Source organism: Vipera berus (genome assembly GCF_964194415.1).
Source record: "Vipera berus genome assembly, chromosome: 5".
NCBI classification, from domain to species: Eukaryota; Metazoa; Chordata; class Lepidosauria; order Squamata; family Viperidae; genus Vipera; species Vipera berus.
The window spans coordinates 18,914,344-18,934,545 of record NC_138207.1 but is presented as its reverse complement, the minus strand read 5'-3'; the positions used below and the strand labels follow the sequence as shown (position 1 = coordinate 18,934,545).

Genomic DNA, 20,202 nt, shown 5'->3' with positions numbered 1-20,202 from the left:
GCCAAATGCTAGAGATATTCCCATCAGAAAATTTATTTTTGTTAACAAAACTAATTTCTTAAACTTCTGTGTAGGTAAATTACTACACCAAGGTCAAATTATTATTCCCCAAAGAGGTCCTACAGTTCAAGCCACCTATAATGATGAGTTCTTTGGTAATATAATAATTTACTCTAAAAATAATCTGGGGAAAAAAACCAAGTTTTGAGGGAAAGATTCAGTAGTTAGAGCGAATTTCTGTGCAGGAAACTTTGAAGATGCTGTCTAAGATTCAATCTTCTTAAAAGGACATCATTCTTTGTATGAACTCTGAAGACATATGTATATCTTCCCGATTTTAGCTCCAAGGACACCATTATGGGATAAAATTATAGAGATAAACAGATGTAAACTATTTATTGAATATTTGCCACCAATATTGTTAAATACATAATTCTGTTGCAGTTTTTCGCTTTCAAGTTAAAATGTCAGAAACAGAACACCAAATATTTACAGTTCTTATAAGGAATGTTATATAATGACACATTAAGGCGTAAATTCTTTTGGCTTATAATTCTGAAAAGAATAATAGCAAAAAAGTGATGCAAAATCTTCATTGTGTGATTATGAGTAAGCTATGTTTTTACAAAAATATGGTGTAAGATGGCAATAAATCCCATTCAAAATCCTGCATTAAGTCCCTTCAATTGGGATTGATAATTTACACAGTCAAAACTTTAAAGTTTACATATAAAGGTATCCTATCCGTCATTGAAAAGTACAGCTCTCAACATATACAGGTTTTTTTTCAGGCCACAGTTTTGAAGGTCTGGAGTATCAAGTTAGTTTGATGAATTAGTCGGTTGGCACTTATGAACACATTTATAGCCCTATTGTAAAGAAAAACAGAAAGAAGATATATTTTAGCAACAAGATAAGTTTATACAGATTAGAAAGCCATCATATCAAATACAATTAATTTTTACAATCAAATCGCATACACTGCTTCTGGAGTGCAATATTGTAACAGGCAACAGATATTTCACAAAGGAATTCAACAATATGAAAATCTGGTTGAAGGTTTTTTTAATAGTCTAACTCTGAAAATAATTAGAGGTCTTTTCTTAAATGAAAAAAAAATACTGAATTCTTTATTAAACCCTAGCATTTAAATCACAATATAAAATTAAATGTTGTAGTTAAAGAACCAAGTTATTGTGTTGCAATCCTATACTTACTTACCAGGTCAATGAATTCAATGGGCACTGTTTCTGAATACAAGTATACCTGTGGGATCCTTGGTGCTCTCTTAACTTGGTTGTTTTCTTGCAGACATTTCATTACCCAGCTAGGTAACATCATCAGTGCTGAGCTCAGACTGCTCAAGAACCCCACAGTTCAACCCTCAACTACAAATACTCTTTTCTATCGGTACATACCATTCACTTGTAAATCAATCAAGTTCCTGCTAAAGTGATCCTAGTTATGCAAAACAACATATGGCTTTGTTTATTAATTTCCCCTTGTTTATAAAAGATAGTTATTCCAAAATTTTGCAATCTGTTAAAAACACCCATTCACTTTTACTGCTTTAAACATTTCCAGTGACCAAAGTAGACAAACCAGCAAAGGCGTCAACACATATGTCTATTTATCAGGAAATGTAATTTCAAGATCATGAAAATAAAAAAAACAAAACCCTGAATCTTGTCGCATAATAGTAAATTGGTAAAATCTGTGCAATATTGGCTGAAAATGCTCATGTTTTCTGGGCTGAAGAGTAACATACACTTAATGAAAGAAATTTTACAATCTGAGCGATTTTGTCTGTCAGATGATGACTAAACTCCTCGGCCCGACCCTGCAAGGGCTCCTCCCTCACCTCTTGATTAAGAAGGGAGCGAGTCACCCTAAACAGGGCGGCCAGGCAATTATCTGCAGACGCGATGAGGGCGGCGAAGTAGTTAGCCCTCGCTGTCCTCATCGCCGCAAGATAAGACCTTACAAAGGTTCTTAACTGCAATCGGTTAGATTCGGAACGGCTGGACCTCCAACCGCTCTCTAGACCCCATCTCTGACGCTTCATCTCCCGGATCTCCACAGAGAACCAAGGAGCCCAACGGGATCTGCGCCGGGTCAGGGGTCACAAGGCTACAACACAGTCGGGTGCCTCGGCGGCTGCCCTTTCCCAAGCATCCACCAAGGCATCGACTGGGCTGTGAGTGAGGGCGATGGGTATAGACCCAAGCGCCATCTGGAACCGTTCTGGGTCCATTAGGCGCCTGGGGCGGAACCAGTGCAAAGAAATAGAAGAAAACAATAGAATAGGGAGGACCAGAGATCTTTTCAAGAAAATTGGAGAGATGAAGGGAACGTTTAATGCAAAAATGGGCATGATAAAGGACCAAAATGGCAGGGACCTAACAGAGGCAGAAGAGATTAAGAAGAGGTGGCAATATTACACAGAAGAACTATACAAGAATGAGCTTAATGTCCCTGATAATCACAATGAGGTGGTCACTGACCTCTAGCCAGACATCCTAGAATGTGAAGTGAAGTGGGCCTTAGAAAAGCTGAGCAACAACAAAGCTAGTGGAGGTAACAGTATTCCAGCTGAGCTATTCAAAATCTTTAAAGACAATGCAGTAAAAGTGCTACACTCAATTTGCCAGCAAATTTGGAAAACTCAACAATGGCCACAGGATTGGAAAAGATCAGTTTACATTCCAATTCCAAAGAAAGGCAGTGCCAAAGAAAGTTCAAACTATCGCACCATTGCACTCATTTCTCACGCTAGTAAAGTTATGTTTAAAATCCTACAAGCTACACCCCAGCAGTATGTGGTTCGAGCACTACCAGAAGTACAGGCAGGATTTCGAAGAGGCAGAGGAACTAGAGATCAAATTGCCAACATACGCTGGATCATGGAGAAAGCTAGAGAGTTCGAGAAAAACATCTACTTCTGCTTCATTGACTATGCTAAAGCCTTTGATTGTGTGGATCATAACAAACTGTGGCAGGTTCTTAAAGAGATGGGCGTACCAGACCATCTTATTTGTCTCTTGAGAAACCTATATGTGGGCCAAGAAGCAACAGTGAGAACTGGACACGGAACCACTGATTGGTTCAAAATTGGGAAAGGAGTCCGGCAAGGCTGTATACTGTCGCCCTGCCTATTTAACTTATATGCAGAGCACATCATGAGAAAGGCAGGGCTAGATGAATCAAAAGTTGGAATTAAGATTGCCGGAAGAAATATCAACAACCTAAGATATGCAGATGATACCACTCTAATGGCAGAAAGCGAAGAAGAACTAAAGAGCCTCTTGTTGCGGGTGAAGAAGGAGAGTGCAAAACTTGGGTTGAAACTTAACATTAAGAAAACCAAGATCATGGCATCCGGCCCTCTCAATTCCTGGCAAATAGATGGGGAAGAAATGGAGGTAGTGACAGATTTTATTTTCCTGGGCTCCAAGATCACTGCAGATGGGGACTGTAGCCAAGAAATTAAAAGACGCTTGCTCCTTGGGAGGAAAGCCATGGCAAATCTAGACAGCACACTAAAAAGCAGAGACATCACCCTATCAACAAAAGTGTGTATAGTCAAGGCTATGGTCTTCCCAGTTGCAATGTATGGCAGTGAAAGTTGGACCATAAAAAAGGCTGAGCACCAAAGAATTGAGGCCTTTGAACTCTGGTGCTGGAGAAGACTCCTGCGAGTTCCTTGGACTGCAAGGCGATCAAACTGGTCAGTCCTAGAGGAGATCAACCCTGACTGCTCTTTAGAAGGCCAGATCCTGAAGCTAAAACTCAAATACTTTGGCCACCTAATGAGAAGGAAGGACTCACTGGAGAAGAGCCTCATGCTGGGAAAGATTGAGGGCAATAGAAGAATGGAACAACAGAGAATGAGGTGGCTGGATGGAGTCACTGAAGCAGTAGGCGTGAGCTTAAATGGACTCCAGAAGATGGTAGAAGACAGGAAGGCCTGGAGGAACATTGTCCATAGGGTCGCGATGGGTCAAACACGACTTTGCAGCTAACAACAACAACTCTTCCTCTCCAGATTTTTCCCTCCAACAATTGTTATTCAGAAGCACACAGTGATTCTGTATCTAAGCAACAGCTATCCTACTTAGAAGTGAGCGGTGGCTCTCCCTTTTGCCAGCAGTATCAGACTTTGAAGATAAATTATTTCTCTATTATGGAAATCCCATTTACTTATAGTCAGTAGGAGGCAGCAAGCACATAGCCAGCTTTCTCTATTGCCAGAAAAACAACACAGGGTCAGAGTGCATTACTAGAGACCCCAGAATATAAGTCTGAGGCTATAGGTTAGATTGAGCCATTAAAAAGAAAATCCATAGGAGAAGGCAATAGTAAACTCAACATTATTCTCAAGAAACCACGTAGACCTGTCTAGAAATGTGAAGTGCTTTCAACTGGAGGGTAAAAGAAAGGGTAATACCACACTTGGTGACTCTTTAAAGCCCAGGATGTGCCAACGGATGCATGCACATTCCCTCTAAAGCACTTTTTTCAGGTTTGGATTCAAAGAGGTCTACATTCCTAGACATGTCCTTACATTCACCAGACGTTTATATCAACTAGAGTGTCTCGACTTTATAGCTATAGAAATTTGTCATTCATTTTGATATGCATAATCTTTGTTTCTAGACAAGAAAAAAAAATCCCATTATTTTCCTGATTTTATTACTGTTAAAAATGTTTTGTCACAGCAACCATAAATATGAAAATTGATGAGTTGGATGCTTGATGCTTTTGTGACTTTTCCCATTTTGAAAATTCCATGTTTCATGTTACGACAGAGTGAACAATGTGTTACTCTATATATCGACATAGGGTCTTTGATCTAATTTCATGAAATTTTAGTCTACTTCCAAAGCCCTCTCTGTAAGAGGTTATTTTCAGCCTCTAGTAACTGATATACATTCTTTCCTTGCAGGATAAGAGAAAGAAAGGTATGAGAGAGATGACAAAAACAGGGTGTTAAAAAGAACAAGAAACAGTTTCACAGACAATGGATATCCATGCCCGCGTTAGTGTAAGTCTCCGCCCCTTCTGTCATGGGTCCCCAAGGGAATGTGTTCCCCCCTAAGATTGTTTTTAGCAAGAATGAAAAGGAAGACATAATTACTACCATAATTACTATTATAACAGTGATGCTGTAGATTACCAAGGAGAATTAAAAATTAAGTAGACTCATTGATGCCTAAGTTTAAAAAGCAAATGTTACAATCTGGCCATTTTTTCATGCTTTGCTAAACTGGAACTAATGGAGCAATTAAGACCTTAAGTTGTAATGTATGTTTTTTGGAGTACACATTATTAAAGCAAAAAAAGAAAGAAAGAAAATAATCACTAAGTCAATTAAAAGGAATATATACTTACTTTCCATCTTTAAAATAAGTTTTCAAAGTGTCACTGAAACTTTTGGAGTATTTTACAAATTCTTTCTTTTGGTGTTCAAGTGCCTGAAAAATTTATGTAAATAATTAAAATTTTCATTTTTCTCAAACATTATGATTTAGCCAATGAACACAGAACAAGATGAGAAAAGGTATACAGTAAATGTTGGAAGGGGCAAAATCACCATTTAAATTATAAAAAGGAGCTTCTACAAGCAACTTTTGCTTAATGTTTGTATAATAAATCTTAAAGTAACCATTATTGATTAAAAATCCACACAGACTGAAAAATCTCTATTCATCATCCTGATTGTCTTTTTATTTGCCAGTTTGTATTAATTGAAAAATGATGTTTACAATTGATATTACCGAATATGAAGCTCCGTATACTTGTAATGCTTGCACTTAATTATATTTCTGATGAGGCACTATAGTAGAAATTAATTCACATACCCTCCGGTTCTGGTATTGGTATTTCTTGAAGACATTATTTACTGTATCGAGAAGTTCCTTTATTGCACTGGCAATGTCCCTGTTTGGTAATGAAAATATAATTGCAACTTTTAAAGTGAAGCTGCAGAATTTTAATCACTTTCGAAATTATGTTTGAAATTTATTTCTAAAAGATTTCCTGTCATATAGAGAGAGTTTTAGATTTGCACAGCAAGATGAAATAACAAGAGCTAATTAAATTATATGGCACTTCAAAATCTAAATTACATTTAATGCATTCTTCATATGTGGAAAACTAGCACCTGAAAATTACAGAACAATTCTCTGAAGCAGCAGGAGCATTGGCTTACCTTTACAAACAAAAGTCTTTCCCTGGAACAATTTTGAATGTGTGGTTATAAAATGCAATGACTTTTGATATCTTAGACTGAATAAAAAAGATTGCCCTGATCTACTTTGAACTAGTTTGAAAGTACTGTTCTTATGAACTAAGGCTAAAATCTTGTCCCATTCATCTTTATTTTAAAAAAAGTAAATGTTATTTAATTAAAGCTAAATTAACTGCAAAAAAGCCCCCTGCAGTAGTAAATATTCCTGAAATAATTCAATGGCAACTATTTTTCCTCCTAAGATTAATGGATACAATTTCATCTAGATTTTAAGCTTACAATATAATGAAACCAAACCACTGTGTGGGAGTAAGAGAGAAAAATTATTTAAGAGAGAAAAGGCAGTTTAATCTACAGAGAGGATAAAACTCTATCTACAATATCAACTTAAAAAAATATTTTGTAATCAAAGACCCACTGCTAAGTTGAAAACAGGACTGTGTCAATTGCCAGCTGTCATCTGCCTGCCCATTTATTTGCTGAACATCCTCCAAAATGGACTGGTGATCCTTTTTGGAAGATGTCTGTTTAATATCAGTATCTCTGTTTTACATGTGAGGGAATCAAAACTAACAATTTCCCAAGGACTTTTGAAACTGATCCAGGAGATGAATGCCCTGAGTCTCCAGCACTTTGCTCCAATCAGTAAACATTTGCATCTTGTTCCACTACTGGTAAGACAGAACATCTCTCAATGTATTATGAAAGAACAGAGCAGACTTTATGGAAGATATTTATTTATATTTATATCAATAAGGACCAAGATTGTTGGGGGCAATAAGCTGACTTTGTAATAATGCCGCTTGGGGTGTGTGTGAAAGCCCTAACAAGCAGGCATATACATAGAATGAAGGCTACTGCTAAGCTTGTAAGCTGCCCTGAGTCTTCGGAGAAGGGCGGGATATAAATGTAATAAAAATAAAATAAACAAATAAATAAAAATAGCCTTATGAACAATTCAAATTTATACAGATTGACTCTAATCTCAATAACCTGTCGAGAATGTTAGGTAAATCCATACATTCAATTGTTTCAATGTATAAACTGTCTTTGGCAGATGCTTTAGGTTTTTAGTTGAAGCAGCTGCTAGTTGCTAGTTGCTCTGAGTTGCCTAGTGAGTGGGCGACTACATAAAAAGAATAAATAAGTAATCCAACAGACAATTCATTCTATAGTTCTCAGTTAATGTTTCCATTACTGCAAAAAAAAGAGGCCCTCTTAAACCCTATAGCAATGCATGTGGAGTATGACAATCTCACTAATGAGGTACCTGAGCTAATAACAACTGAAATCACTATAAAATCCTGTGTTTTGCATCATGATCTTCTACATAGAGCTATAAAGAAGCAATGAACTCACACAGATACCTCCCTTTTATCAAGTTGGATTCTAGAAACATGAACTCCAAGAAAAGAAAAAAAGCCTTCCTATTACAACTTTGGATAAAACCCAGATGAGAGCATGGGTTTTTCTAGCATGTCTCTAATCTTCTGGACATTATCATGGCTTAGTAAAATGTTACAGATAAGGAAAAAAATGTATTCCTATTCTACGCTAAAGTAGATGTGTAATTTTATTTTCTAGTAGTTTTACTATCCACCAATCTTAAAGAAAGGAGTCAGAAAAATTCCTATAATTAACTCTACAAATGGAATTAAGCTAAAATTAATGACTTGGTTTTACATAATTACTGTACATGCAATGAGCCCCTGCACTGCGTAGCTATTTTGAGCATCAGCTTTATGGTTTTTGGTTTTGAAAATTCAATAAACGATCAAAAGTGATAACAATCCAAAATGTGAAAGGAGACCCACACATCTTTTTGATGGCAATTTTGGATACATTATGTGTAGTAAGAGATCTATCTATTCGAATTACCAATTCAAACGGGATATTTGAAAAACCTCCACAAGTACTGTAGTCATTAAGACAAGTACAGAGCTGCAGATAGGGAAAATATTTTAAAATAGACGATCTCCGTCTCTAAGCCAAGGAAAGAAAAAGCTCCCCCAAAGCATAGGCAACTTAATATCCAGAGCACGTTAAAAATTTCTGAGCAACAGGGAATAAGACCCAAAAGCACTGCAATTTTTAGGTGAGAGAAGACTGGAAAGTGTAACCTATAAAAGAGGGGCAACTCACCAGTAAGACTTATAAGATTTCAGGTCTGATGCTCAGGGTCCCGCCGGTAAGAGACTGCCGGCGGGTGACACCCAGGGATAGGGCCTTCTCGGTGGGAGCGCCTGCCCTCTGGAACCAGCTGCCGGTGGAGCTGAGGACTGCTCCCGACCTTCGATCATTCCGCCGGGGCCTGAAGACCTGGCTCTTTGAGCTCTCGGGCCCAGACTGAGGAGGAATTTTTAATTTGGGGTTCTTTTTAACTGACTACAGGGTTAATTTAATATTTTAATTTGGTTCTTAATTTTTGTATTTTGGATTTTTAATTCCCTGTAAACCGCCCTGAGTCCTCAGGGAATAGGGCGGTATATAAATATAACTAAATAAATAAAAATAAATAAATAAATTATTGCCACAGGATTATGTTGTTAGAAATAAAAGGATTTAACTACAGAGGGCACAGAATAGGGATCACTGACAGATTTGCGATAGCTGTAATATCCATGGTTATTACTCCAGCAGCTAAAACCAACCCACAGCTTGGCCATTCAACAGTAAGCGAGCATTCATTTTGAAGCAAAAACTCCCAGGAAAAGAAAACAAGCAATTTGATAAAATATCAGTAATACTCAGAATTACAGTACAAGCCAAAAATATAATTCTTCTATAAATATAAAGCCACAGCTGGTCGAAGAAGTTACACTTTAGAATAGCTTTTTAGCTTGATTAGTATTTACTTGATGGTCTGAAGAAACCTCACTCTGTCATTGATCTCATCTGGAATCTTGCTGAGAATCTGTTTAAGTGCTCGTGCCTTTTCATTGAGGTCTTGGAATTCAGGCTCTGGCCTTTCAATCATGTACTCTGGGGGGAGGAGGAAGAAAATTTAAATGGATTTCTTTTCTACGTAAGTTATAAATTAAACTTAAAAGGTCTGGCAACATCCTTAACCATGCTAAAATTAAAACAAGCAACAAATAAGAACACTAAATTAATCCCAACTCTCTATTTTGTAAGGAAAAGACTATTGATTTCTAATGATGTAATTCAATATAATGTCAGCCAAAACTGAGCTATTTAGATTAAACTTATTAAAGCACAAGTTATGACACGTACTCCAGGTATATGAGGACCCAGATTGTTGGGGGCAATAAGCTGACTTTGTAATAATGCCGCTTTGGGGGGGGGGAAAGCCCTAATAAGCAGGCATATACATAGAATGAAGGCTATTGCTAAGCACATTGGTTTGTGCTTAAATTGTAAGCCGCCCTGAGTCTTCGGAGAAGGGCGGGATACAAACAGAATTAAAATAAATAAATAAATAAAATTTCAGAGTCAAGAAAGCTAATGCATGAGATGAATTTATCTGTACCTTTACATTTCCTAAATTGAACCTAATAAAACCCTTTTTTCTTTCTTTCTAAAGCTTCCTTAAAAATCTGAAAGTTGGATCATATGTCTGAGTAAGGAAGACAGTGCTGGGAACTATAAGAAATTGGCTAAACATACATTTTGTTCCAGTCCCAGAATTTTCCTCCACCCAATTTATTTTGTATTCATCCTCTTTAACTCTTACCCCATGCTGTCATCTACTCTACAGCCTTTTTAAAAAAGTTAAAATGTCATGTCTTTCCCCCCCCCCCTCAAGTAAGACTAGTGCGGAGCTACCAAGCTACAAGAATTATCAAAATAAATACCGTGCTTCCCTGAAAGTAAGGCCTACACCAACAATAAGCCCTAGCTTGACTTTTGGGGGTGGGCCTAATATAAGCCCTATCCCAAAAATAAGCCCTAGTTTTGGGGTGAGGCACACACCTAAAAATCAAGCTAGGACGGGGTGGGGCTGTTGGTGCCCCCTTACCTTGCCGGCCCACTTCTTCTTCTGAGGCCTCTACTGCAGCCAGGCCTGCATTTCTCAGTCACAGGATTTTCCAGAAGAAGTGGACCGGCTGGGTGGGGCTGTTGGTGCCAGAGGTGAGGTAAGGCCTATCCCGAAAATAAGACCTGGTGCCTCTTTTGGAGAAAGAAAGAAAGAAAGAAAGAAAGAAAGAAAGAAAGAAAGAAAGAAAGAAAGAAAGAAAGAAAGAAAGAAAGAAAGAAAGAAAGAAAGAAAGAAAGAAAGAAAGAAAGAAAGAAAGAAAGAAAGAAAGGAAGGAAGGAAGGAAGGAAGGAAGGAAGGAAGGAAGGAAGGAAGGAAGGAAGGAAGGAAGGAAGAAAGAAAGAAAGAAAGAAAGAAAGAAAGAAAGAAAGAAAGAAAGAAAGAAAGAAAGAAAGAAAGAGCCGGTCTTATTTTCAGGGAAACATGGTATCACCAAGAATATATAATTTACAATATATAATACTAAATGTAAAAACTGAAGTGACAATCTGGAAATTCAGCTCTGTTTATGAACAAAACAGAAATAACAAACATGTTTAAAAAATTAAACCCATCTAAACCCCATGAGCAAAAGGAAATAATACCTTCTACATCATCCGCTGCCATGCGCAAAAGAGATTCAGTAAAATTAACTTCAATGCTTTTCTTCTCCAAAATTTTTATGATAATATCTTGTGTGAGACCTGGGTTTTCCCTTTCTGCCTGTATTTCAAAGAAGAGATTTCAGAGTTTTTCTGACATATTGAAAGCGAAGAACAGCTTCCAAGAAAGCTACAACATGAATTTTTAAAAGACACCTGAGTAGAACTGGCTTCTCATAAACACTGATTTTGCACTGCCATCTTTTCCTCCAAAGAACATATTTCTTCAACTAAATCAGTATTTTCACCTATAATTTGGCCCAATTAGTCTTTTCTGTTATTATTTCTGTGCATCATTCCTTTTTCTCCTATCTTTCATAATAACTGAAATAGACAGGCCTCAGGTTACAATCCTAACTGGGACCAGAAATGCAATTGCTAAGCAAAGTGATTAAGAAAAATGTCACACGATCGCACTGCTAAGCGATGGGGGTTCTGGCAACCCTCGAGGTCATTAGATGAGGACCGTATGGCTATTAAGTGAGGTCCTCTTGCTTCTCCAGTCTCCTCCCTGACTGGGGCCAGCAAGCTCTCTTTGGCAGAGGAAGCTCCACCTCCCTGCTTCACTAACCAGGCACATCCTGGGGCTACAACCTCACCCAGGTCAGCTGGTGGCAGCCAAAAGGGCACTGATGGGGGCGATGGACAGGCACGTAGGGGGAGCTGAAGCAGAAACAGTTTGAAGAGAGCAAGAGAATATGACTATGGGACGCTGTGATCAGTTGTAAATATGAGTCGGTTGCCAAGCACCCAAATTTTGATCCCATGACTGTGGGGGTTATACAATGGCTAGAATTTCAAGGGGCAGTCACAACTACCATCCCTTCAGCAACATTATAAATTTGAACAGTTGTGGGGTGAATGCACATAATTCAAGGACAACCTGTAAAAACAGACAGCCTTATATACATTTGTCTTTATTCCCTTACGACATGAGCTACATAAAATTAAGGAAGACGGTATTCTGCACTCTTTTCACTTATTTTTTCAAGCTATATCAGAATTATTTTTAAAAACTCATAAGGTAGATAGATAACATGGATAAATAATAAACAGCAAATGTCAGACATTACATTATCCCAAAATGCTGCAAAACCTCATTTTTCCTGAATTCTCTATTCCTTTTTTTAAGAAACATCTTGGAGTGTTTTTAGAGGACTCATTTTTCAGGCTTAAAAAGATTGTGAAATATAGGCAGTCCCCAGATTAAGAACAAGTTCCATTCTTCAATTTCCCTTTAAATTGAATTTGTATCTAAGTCAAAACTCATACTTACAAATTGCCAATTACTAAAAATGGTCAATGGCATTCTCCTTCCTTCATCTGACAAATTTCTGAAGCCACACAATGTTTCTATAGACTCCTGAAAAGAGACTGTATATTAAAATTGTGTAGCTTCAGCGGTCCATAGAGATTCAGTGGTTCATCAGCTTGAGGAAGGAGAATGCTGTCTGCCATTTTTTTGTAATAGGCAGTTTGTTCAGAAGTATATGTCTGTAAATCAGACATTCTTAATCCAGGGAATGCCTGTACAATAAATAACAATAAACTATGGGTCAAGATTTTCTTAGGATAACTTTAGAAGGCAAATTTAAATGATTTTAATCATCTCAATTACAAATGAGAGAAATTCTACTTTCAACTAACATTCTTCTGACTTGGTAAAGAATATCAAGATACTATCTAGCAATATGAGTTAGCTGATCACAGGAAACTCAAGTCATCTAATGGAAAAAAAAAGTAATTGACGACTCTTGCATCACTGAAGCATAAGAGAAACATGAAGGTGAAAAGCCTTTAAATGTCCCCTTCTTGTAATACTGAGCTTCAAAAGCCACGTCACCATCCTCAACATCAAGCTTTTGATAAATCCATGTTTGATAGCATCTGTGAAGGAGCTTTTGTGATCTCTTTAGCACCCTGAAGAGGGGGGAGGGGACTTTTCGCACTGTTTCTTTCCTAGACCTTCACTGCCAAGAAGAGAAGTATCATGAGGATATCAGGACAGAGGACTTAGATGAAAAGGATAATCTTTCTGATGTTTAAAAGGCTTCATAATATTTTACTGATTCTTTGTGTTACCTGATCTTAATTTAAATGAACATGGATGCCAAGCATTAGGTCTCTTAATGTGAAATTTCAATGAAGATCTTTAGTAAAATATAACATTAAAGTTAGTATTGTTAGCTTACCTATTTCCATGCCTTATACCCATTAAATTTCATAAATATAAATGAATCATAACCAATGAGTTAATATCATAATTGCAGCATATTCTTTAAATTTAATATTAAGCTATTATCTACTCTGACTATATCTATTTCTGGAAAATAAGGTATATAAATAAGCTGACTACACACTTTTTAATTAGAGCAGACAAATAAATAGTTAATGTTATTTTAAGTTAGAATTAGTAACTAAATCTACTTTGCAGAATTTTACAATATTTTAATGTTTTTATCTTAATATAAAATGTTAATATTTTGGTGTTATATAAGTAAATATATTATTTTCACCTTAATAAAAGCTGCTCTCAATGTTTGAGCTGCTGATAGATTTACTCGTTCTAGCTGCAAAAAATAGGAATAAACAGTTATATCAAAATAAATAAGAGGTTAAAGTACATTATCATTATTGATAATATTTCTAAGGATTTTTGTTAATCTGGATAAGATTTTTGCAGCTCAGGCACACTGGAGCTGTGTCCTTCAGACAAGAATACTGCTAGCCTCTTACAATCATTAATAATCATATCCAATAAAATGAATCTGTCTTAAATGGTCTTAAATCTGAAAAAGTTTTGCCATCATATTCTGCCATAATAGCTTTCCACAACTTGTGACTCAGGATGTACGGACTACAATTCCCAACCAGCATGACTATTCTTGAAAATTCTGGGTAGATGAAATCCACACATCTGCAACATATGAATAGATACAACATTTAACAGATAAATGTTTGTATAACAAATCATGCTCTACAAAATCTGCCCATGTACTACTGATATAGGTGTCAAGAAAAAGAAAATATTAAACATGAATAACTCTCCTATGGAGGGAGAAAACCACAAGCCAAAAATATAGTCTTTATTTTTATTTTATTTTAGACTGTCTGATCAAGATTATCCCTCAAAATAAATGTGCCACAATAACACCATTTCTATGAATATAGTTTTCTCGACAAATTACCAAAGAAAGACCATCTGATTTTCATTTGTTCAAAACCAAAATACATTTATTACTTCTCATTTAAACAAACAGATTCTGTAACATTTAATAGAATACACTTCTATAAAACCAAGTAGCTGCAAAAAGCATAAGCCTTTCCATTTTATATAATATGTCTACATTATATGAAGTCTACATTCCAGACTCTTGTATAATGCTGGAATGCATCTTGGGAGTTTATAAACGTAGAAAATAATACTCAGAATTAAGGAATTGAATGCCAACAAACCAAGCAGTCTGTCATAAAGTCAAGAAATATGGACAGAAAAGAAGCAGAACCCATGAGGAGAAAATGAGTACATTAATATAAGCAAGATAGTAGATGAGTTAAATAAAACTTTGTTTCCCAAGTACTATAATGCAAAGAAAATAAAACTGAACTTAGTACCTCATTAAAGACAGGATACATAACGGCATAGAGAGGCATGGAAACCATAGAAGTGGTCTCTGCTTCATTCCTCATCTCTTCCATTGTCATCCTCATTCAAAGACCCACTCTTGAAGAAAAAGGCTACTGAGGCAACAGATTCCTCATTCAAGTACAGCTGTATTTTTCTCCTTATTGTAGATAGATGTTTAGAATACTTAAAAATATGTAGCTCTGAAAAATGGAGAGAAAAGTTCATTACTAGATGTGCCAATTTTGAAACAACCAACACGAAAATATTTTTATCAGCAGTCTTGATATAGCCTATACTCAATTCTTCAGTAAAAACTATTAAGTATGTTTCACTTAGCTGGCAACTTATAAGTAACTGACACAGTTGTTGCAGTAAATTCTCACTTATGTTTCTTGAAAAGAGCAACACAAATGAGAAATGTCTTTAAACTACTAAAGAATACAACTTTTATTTTTAACATTTCAGGCAGTAATTGTTCACCTGTGTTAGTGAGCATAGTCATGTTATAGCAACTTAGGTGGAAAGAGATGTGAGAGACTGGAAAGAGCAAGTAATCTACCAGCATAAATGCCAAAGTTAAAACTGGATATCCATGCTTACTGCAAACATCTACTCAAAACTCGAAATCATTGGTTGCTTCAAACCAAAGAGAAATCTCACATTCCATTCCTATCTAGGATATGCCAGCAATTAATGGCTCAATGATATTAATGATTCATATGTAAAACAGATCATACTGTTACCTAGTGCTACTGGTGCCAATCAGAAATAGTTGACACTCCAACGGTTTGAGCTCTGGTAGCACTGCAGGATGGGGTGAATTCTCATCACTCGCCTCTAGCTCCTGTCCTGACCAACCAAGCATTATTGAGAATAGATAAATGGATACCAGTCCAATGGGAAAGTCTAGCTGCATGAGAACAGGAGCCAGTGTTGGACTTCCCTGGATACAAGACAAGATTGGCAGAAGAGGCCTGGAAGATGTCATCAATCTAAACGCCGCTAGATAGTTCCCTCTTATGGTGCACATGATAAACATGCAGGCATGAAACCAAAGAAATTAGCACTTAGGCTGTCAGAACTACTCTATACAGTGTAGATCTCTGACAAATGTGTATGTGTATATATGTGTGTGTGTATCTGTATATATATGTGTGTGTGTGTGTATGTGTGTGTGTATATATATGTTTTTGTAGATTTTCACGGGTACAGGTATGTAGGTCTTGGTGTATTTGGGTCTTTTCCTGTATAAGATTGAGGGTGTCTTGGCGACATTTCGCCGAGGTCCCACTCGTCATCTTCACGCTGGTGTCTTCAGCTTCGTGCTTGTGGGACCTCGTCGAAACGTCACCAAGACTCCCTCAATCTTACACGGGAAAAGACCCGAATACACCAAGACCATATATATGTATGTATGTGTGTGTGTGTGTGTGTGTGTGTGTATATATATATATATATATATATATATATATATATATATATATATATATAATGTCTCTGTGTGTGTGTGTGTGTGTGTGTGTGTGTGTGTAGGTAAAGGTCCCCCGCACATGCGTGCTAGTCATTTCCAACTCTAGGGGCCGATGCTCATCTCCGTTTCAAAGCTGAAGAGCCAGCGCTTGTCCAAAGACGTCTCCGTGGTCATGTGGCCAGCATGACTAGACACCAAAGGCGCACAGAACGTTGTTACCTTCCCACCGTAGTGGTCCCTATTTTTCTACTTGCATTTTTTACGTGCTTTTGAACTGCTAGGTTGGCAGAAGCTGGGACGAGTAACAGGCGCTCACTCTGTTACGCGGCACTCGGGATTTGACCCGCCAAACTGTCGACCATCTGATCGACAAGCTCAGCATCCTAACCCACTGAGCCACTGTGTCCCTGATATATATATCTGCCTAATGTGCAATCAGCCCAGGTTCGAATCTCAGAAGGGTGTGGCTGACTGATGAGAACAAATGAGTTTGAAATGGCTATATCAGTCTCCCTTTAATTCTTTGTTAGCAATCCAAAAATTTATGCACTATATACACACACATCTATATATCCTTCATAAGACTAAAAATGTGAATCCTGGGTGTGTGCATGTTAGAAAGAAAACGAATCGAACACCAGGATAGAAAAGTAAACAAACTGTTTAATATACAAAACACTTAGCTTTCGTCGGCCGTTGTCAGAGCAAGAATAGGAGATCTGGGAGTTTGCCTATATAGGTAAAGGTAAAGGTTCCCCCGCACATGCGTGCTAGTCATTTCCAAATCTAGGGGCCAGTGCTCATCTCCATTTCAAAGCCAAAGAGCCAGCATTTGTCCGAGGACGTCTCCGTGGTCATGTGGCTGGCATGACTAGACGCCAAAGGCGCACGGAACACTGTTACCTTCCCACCGTAGTGGTCCCTATTTTTCTACTTGCATTTTTACATGCTTTCGAACTGCTAGATTGGCAGAAGCTGGGACGAGTAACAGGCGCTCACTCTGTTACGCAGCATTCGGGATTCCAACTGCCAAACTGCCGACCATCTGGTCGAGAAGCTCAGCATCCTAACCCACTGAGCCACCGTGTCCCTATATAGCCAGTTGCTTTTGCACCCTGCTCATTGAGCAGGTCACCAGTCTATTAATTTCAATTGGCCGTAGCGTTCCTAAAAGTCCCGTATTCCTTTGCATACTTGCAGGATTGAGAGTTGTTTCTTTGCTTGCGGTCGCTCTCCTGGCATGTGTATACATGCCAGGAGGCCAATTATCCAGCCACTCTTGTTTCGTGCCTCCTCTCCCCGTCTTCTTTAGTCGAGCCTGAGCCTCTGTCTCAAGATCTAACACAGGGCACATTGTGGATTCATCCTTCCTGAGGATCGCTGTTGTAACCACGCCATCCAAAACGGGATCTAATTGCCCCAAGGTCTGACCCAGGGCACGTTGAGAATTCATCCTTCCTGGGAATCACTGTTGTTCTGCCTGTAGCAGCATTGTTCAAGTCCTGCAAGGAGCGGGTTCATTGCGTCCATTGTAAGTCATAGCGTCATTCTTCCCATCCCAAGCGCCTGGTAAACAGGTAAAAGGTCTATATGACGATTAATGGAATTTTCGTCGGATAGCCAGGCTTCCTTGAGCAACCGGTCATCCTTGGTGGTATCCCGGGCTATGGCCTTGGCGTTGGCAAAATCAAACATATGGTTGTAACTGGCCATATGTGCCCACACCTGTGAGCATTGGTCTTGTCTTTGGATCACCATCTCATGTTCATGGAGCCTGGTTTTGAGCCTCTTAGTTGTCTCCCCAACATAATTCCATTGGCAATTCTTACATTGAATTCTGTATATAATTGATGATCTTTCTTCGTTGGGGAGCGGCTCTTTAGGATACATTACCATGGCACGCAGGGTTTGGTCTGGTCTATGAGCGACATTGACATTGAAAGGGGCCAACAACCATGCAGTTGCCTTGGACAACTATATAGCAACCGGCTACATAGGCAAACTCCCAGATCTCCTATTCTTGCTCTGACAACATCGGCAGTTTGGCTGACGAAAGCTAAGTGTTTTGTATATTAAACAGTTTGTTTACCTTTCTACCTTGGTCCTTGGTGTTCGATTCATTTTCTAACACACACACACACAGAGAGAAAGAGAGAGAGAGAGAGAGAAATGAAAGAAAAAAAGAGAAAGCAATTAAAGCTATGTGATTAAAAATGGGTGAAACTGTATGTGTATTTATATATTAGGACTGTGGCCAGGTTAGCCTGTGCCAGAAAACTGATGTACCTGGTTTGTTTCAAAAGGAAGCTTGGAGTTTTCTCTGGGGATCTGGCAGACAGTTTGGTTGAAGTCCAATACTAATACTACTTCTATTGCAAGGTTATAGCAACAGAATTTTGCATTTTCCTCCTGCCTTTATCTTCATGAGAACTAAGGAGGGTCTTTTCTGCTTACTCAGATTACAATTCTGGCCCAAACTCCGATTTATTTTATCTAACCAGTCTTGGTTGCAACTCTTTTTCCTATTCCTCAGTGTAATTCCTTTTACTCATTACACCCAATCTTGCACAAAGTGATTCTGTTAAAAAGTTTTCTACAAGTCTAGATCGGAAGGCACAGATTCAGGCTCAATCCTGACAAGGCTGAGTGGCGGTGGACATTTGGGCTCCCTAGGTCTGAGGATTTTCCATCTCTGGTCTTGGGTGGGGTTGCAATTCCTCATTCAAATTACTGTGAAAGCTAGTTGTATTCATAACTTCCGCTCAAACAGCAGGTGACAGCTGTGGCTACATGGAGCTGCCCTTAATAACCCCTCAGACGCTGGTGGTTAGGTCAGAGTGCAGCGGCACAGGCATCAGTAGACATGCGTGCCTTACTATATCCATGTGACTCCACTGCTTCACAAGCTGCACTGGCTGTCTGGGGGTGGGGAGGTGTTTCCTGGCTGCAATTCAGGTTTGTCTAGTCATGCCGGCCACATGACCACGGAGAAGTCCTCGGACAAGCGCTGGCTCTTCGGCTTTGAAACGGAGATGAGCACCGGCCCCTAGAGTCGGAAACGACTAGCACGCATGTGCGGGGGAACCTTTACCTTTATATGAAGATCTATATGATACAGGATTTGATTTTTTGAGGGATTATCTGTCTGTTCTTTCTGAGCATCAGATTAGATCTGGACAAGTGGCTGAAGGTCTCAGTAATTAAATATTGTAGTGTCATCTAGTGAAAGCCCGAAACATGCCTTCTTTGTCCTGCCCTCAGGAATGATATCCCCAAGAGATCCAGATGGCTCCCAACCTGATGACTTTCAAGAATCCACTGAAGAACTGGCTGTTTTTCCAGGTTGATTAATAAGCCCCTGTTGGATGGAATTTTTCGTGGGGTTTGTTTTTACAGATAGTTTTCGTTTATCTACCACAAATGAGACCAGCAACTTGGCTATTATGTGAAGCAGTCACTAAATGAACACAACTGTGCTTATGATATTATTTCAACTTTCCTTTGCTTTACAGAAAGTCATAAATATAAGAATTGGTTGTAAAGTTATTTTTTCATTGAATAATTTTTTCATAGTAACAACTGCCTTGTCACTAAACAAGGCAGACACTAAATGAGGAATAACTGTATATTTGTATTAAGACTTCTTAGGTTTTCTTTGCCCCCCCACCCCCTTTTGTATTTTTTTTTGTTTTAATTGTAAGCCAGACAATTATTGGGTGTCAGGCAGCTTCTAAATTTGTATAAACAGGACATACCGGTATATCAAAAACAGTTTACTAAATTTACTGAATCAAATCCCATTCAATAAACATTTCCCTATGTCTCTAGTCTTATAAACATTTTTGCTTCGACATTTATGTACTATTTTAGAAATTCCTTTTGGTTCTTCTCTTTTTTTAAAGGTTCTCTTCAATTCCATCCATCTACAACTTTCTCAGCTTTCCTCTTAACTCATTCATTTTTCTTTCATATATTTGATTTTCACTCATTCTGACTACAAAATTAACTCACTTCTGTCACAAGTCACTAGTTATGTATTCCACATTCATTCTTGATCCTATTACTTGTTTACAACATACACTTCTTATGTACTCCATTTCCACTGTTATTATAATTTTATGGTTCCCCTGGCACACCAAATAACTTCCATACAACAAATCAGTAGGAAATACACTCTTATAAAAACCATTTTCTTTTTTAATGAACACTTACAAT

At 38.0% G+C, this 20,202-nt stretch overlaps 1 protein-coding gene across 3 annotated transcripts in view; it reads right to left on the bottom strand.

The window, feature by feature from the left end:
• Window positions 1-379: 379 nt before the first annotated feature.
• The window catches only part of PDCD10 (programmed cell death 10), a 43,810-nt gene continuing 23,987 nt past the window's right edge, over window positions 380-20,202 (bottom strand). For all 3 annotated transcript variants that reach the window (XM_081329593.1, XM_081329594.1, XM_081329595.1), the window contains 7 exons: window positions 14,504-14,716; window positions 13,405-13,458; window positions 10,832-10,949; window positions 9,106-9,232; window positions 5,862-5,940; window positions 5,392-5,474; window positions 380-869 (listed from right to left, as the gene is read on the bottom strand). In XM_081329593.1, coding sequence (XP_081185719.1) covers window positions 788-869; window positions 5,392-5,474; window positions 5,862-5,940; window positions 9,106-9,232; window positions 10,832-10,949; window positions 13,405-13,458; window positions 14,504-14,599 — 639 coding nt within the window. In that variant the 5' untranslated portion in view covers window positions 14,600-14,716 and the 3' untranslated portion in view covers window positions 380-787. The remainder of the gene's footprint in view (window positions 870-5,391; window positions 5,475-5,861; window positions 5,941-9,105; window positions 9,233-10,831; window positions 10,950-13,404; window positions 13,459-14,503; window positions 14,717-20,202) is intronic.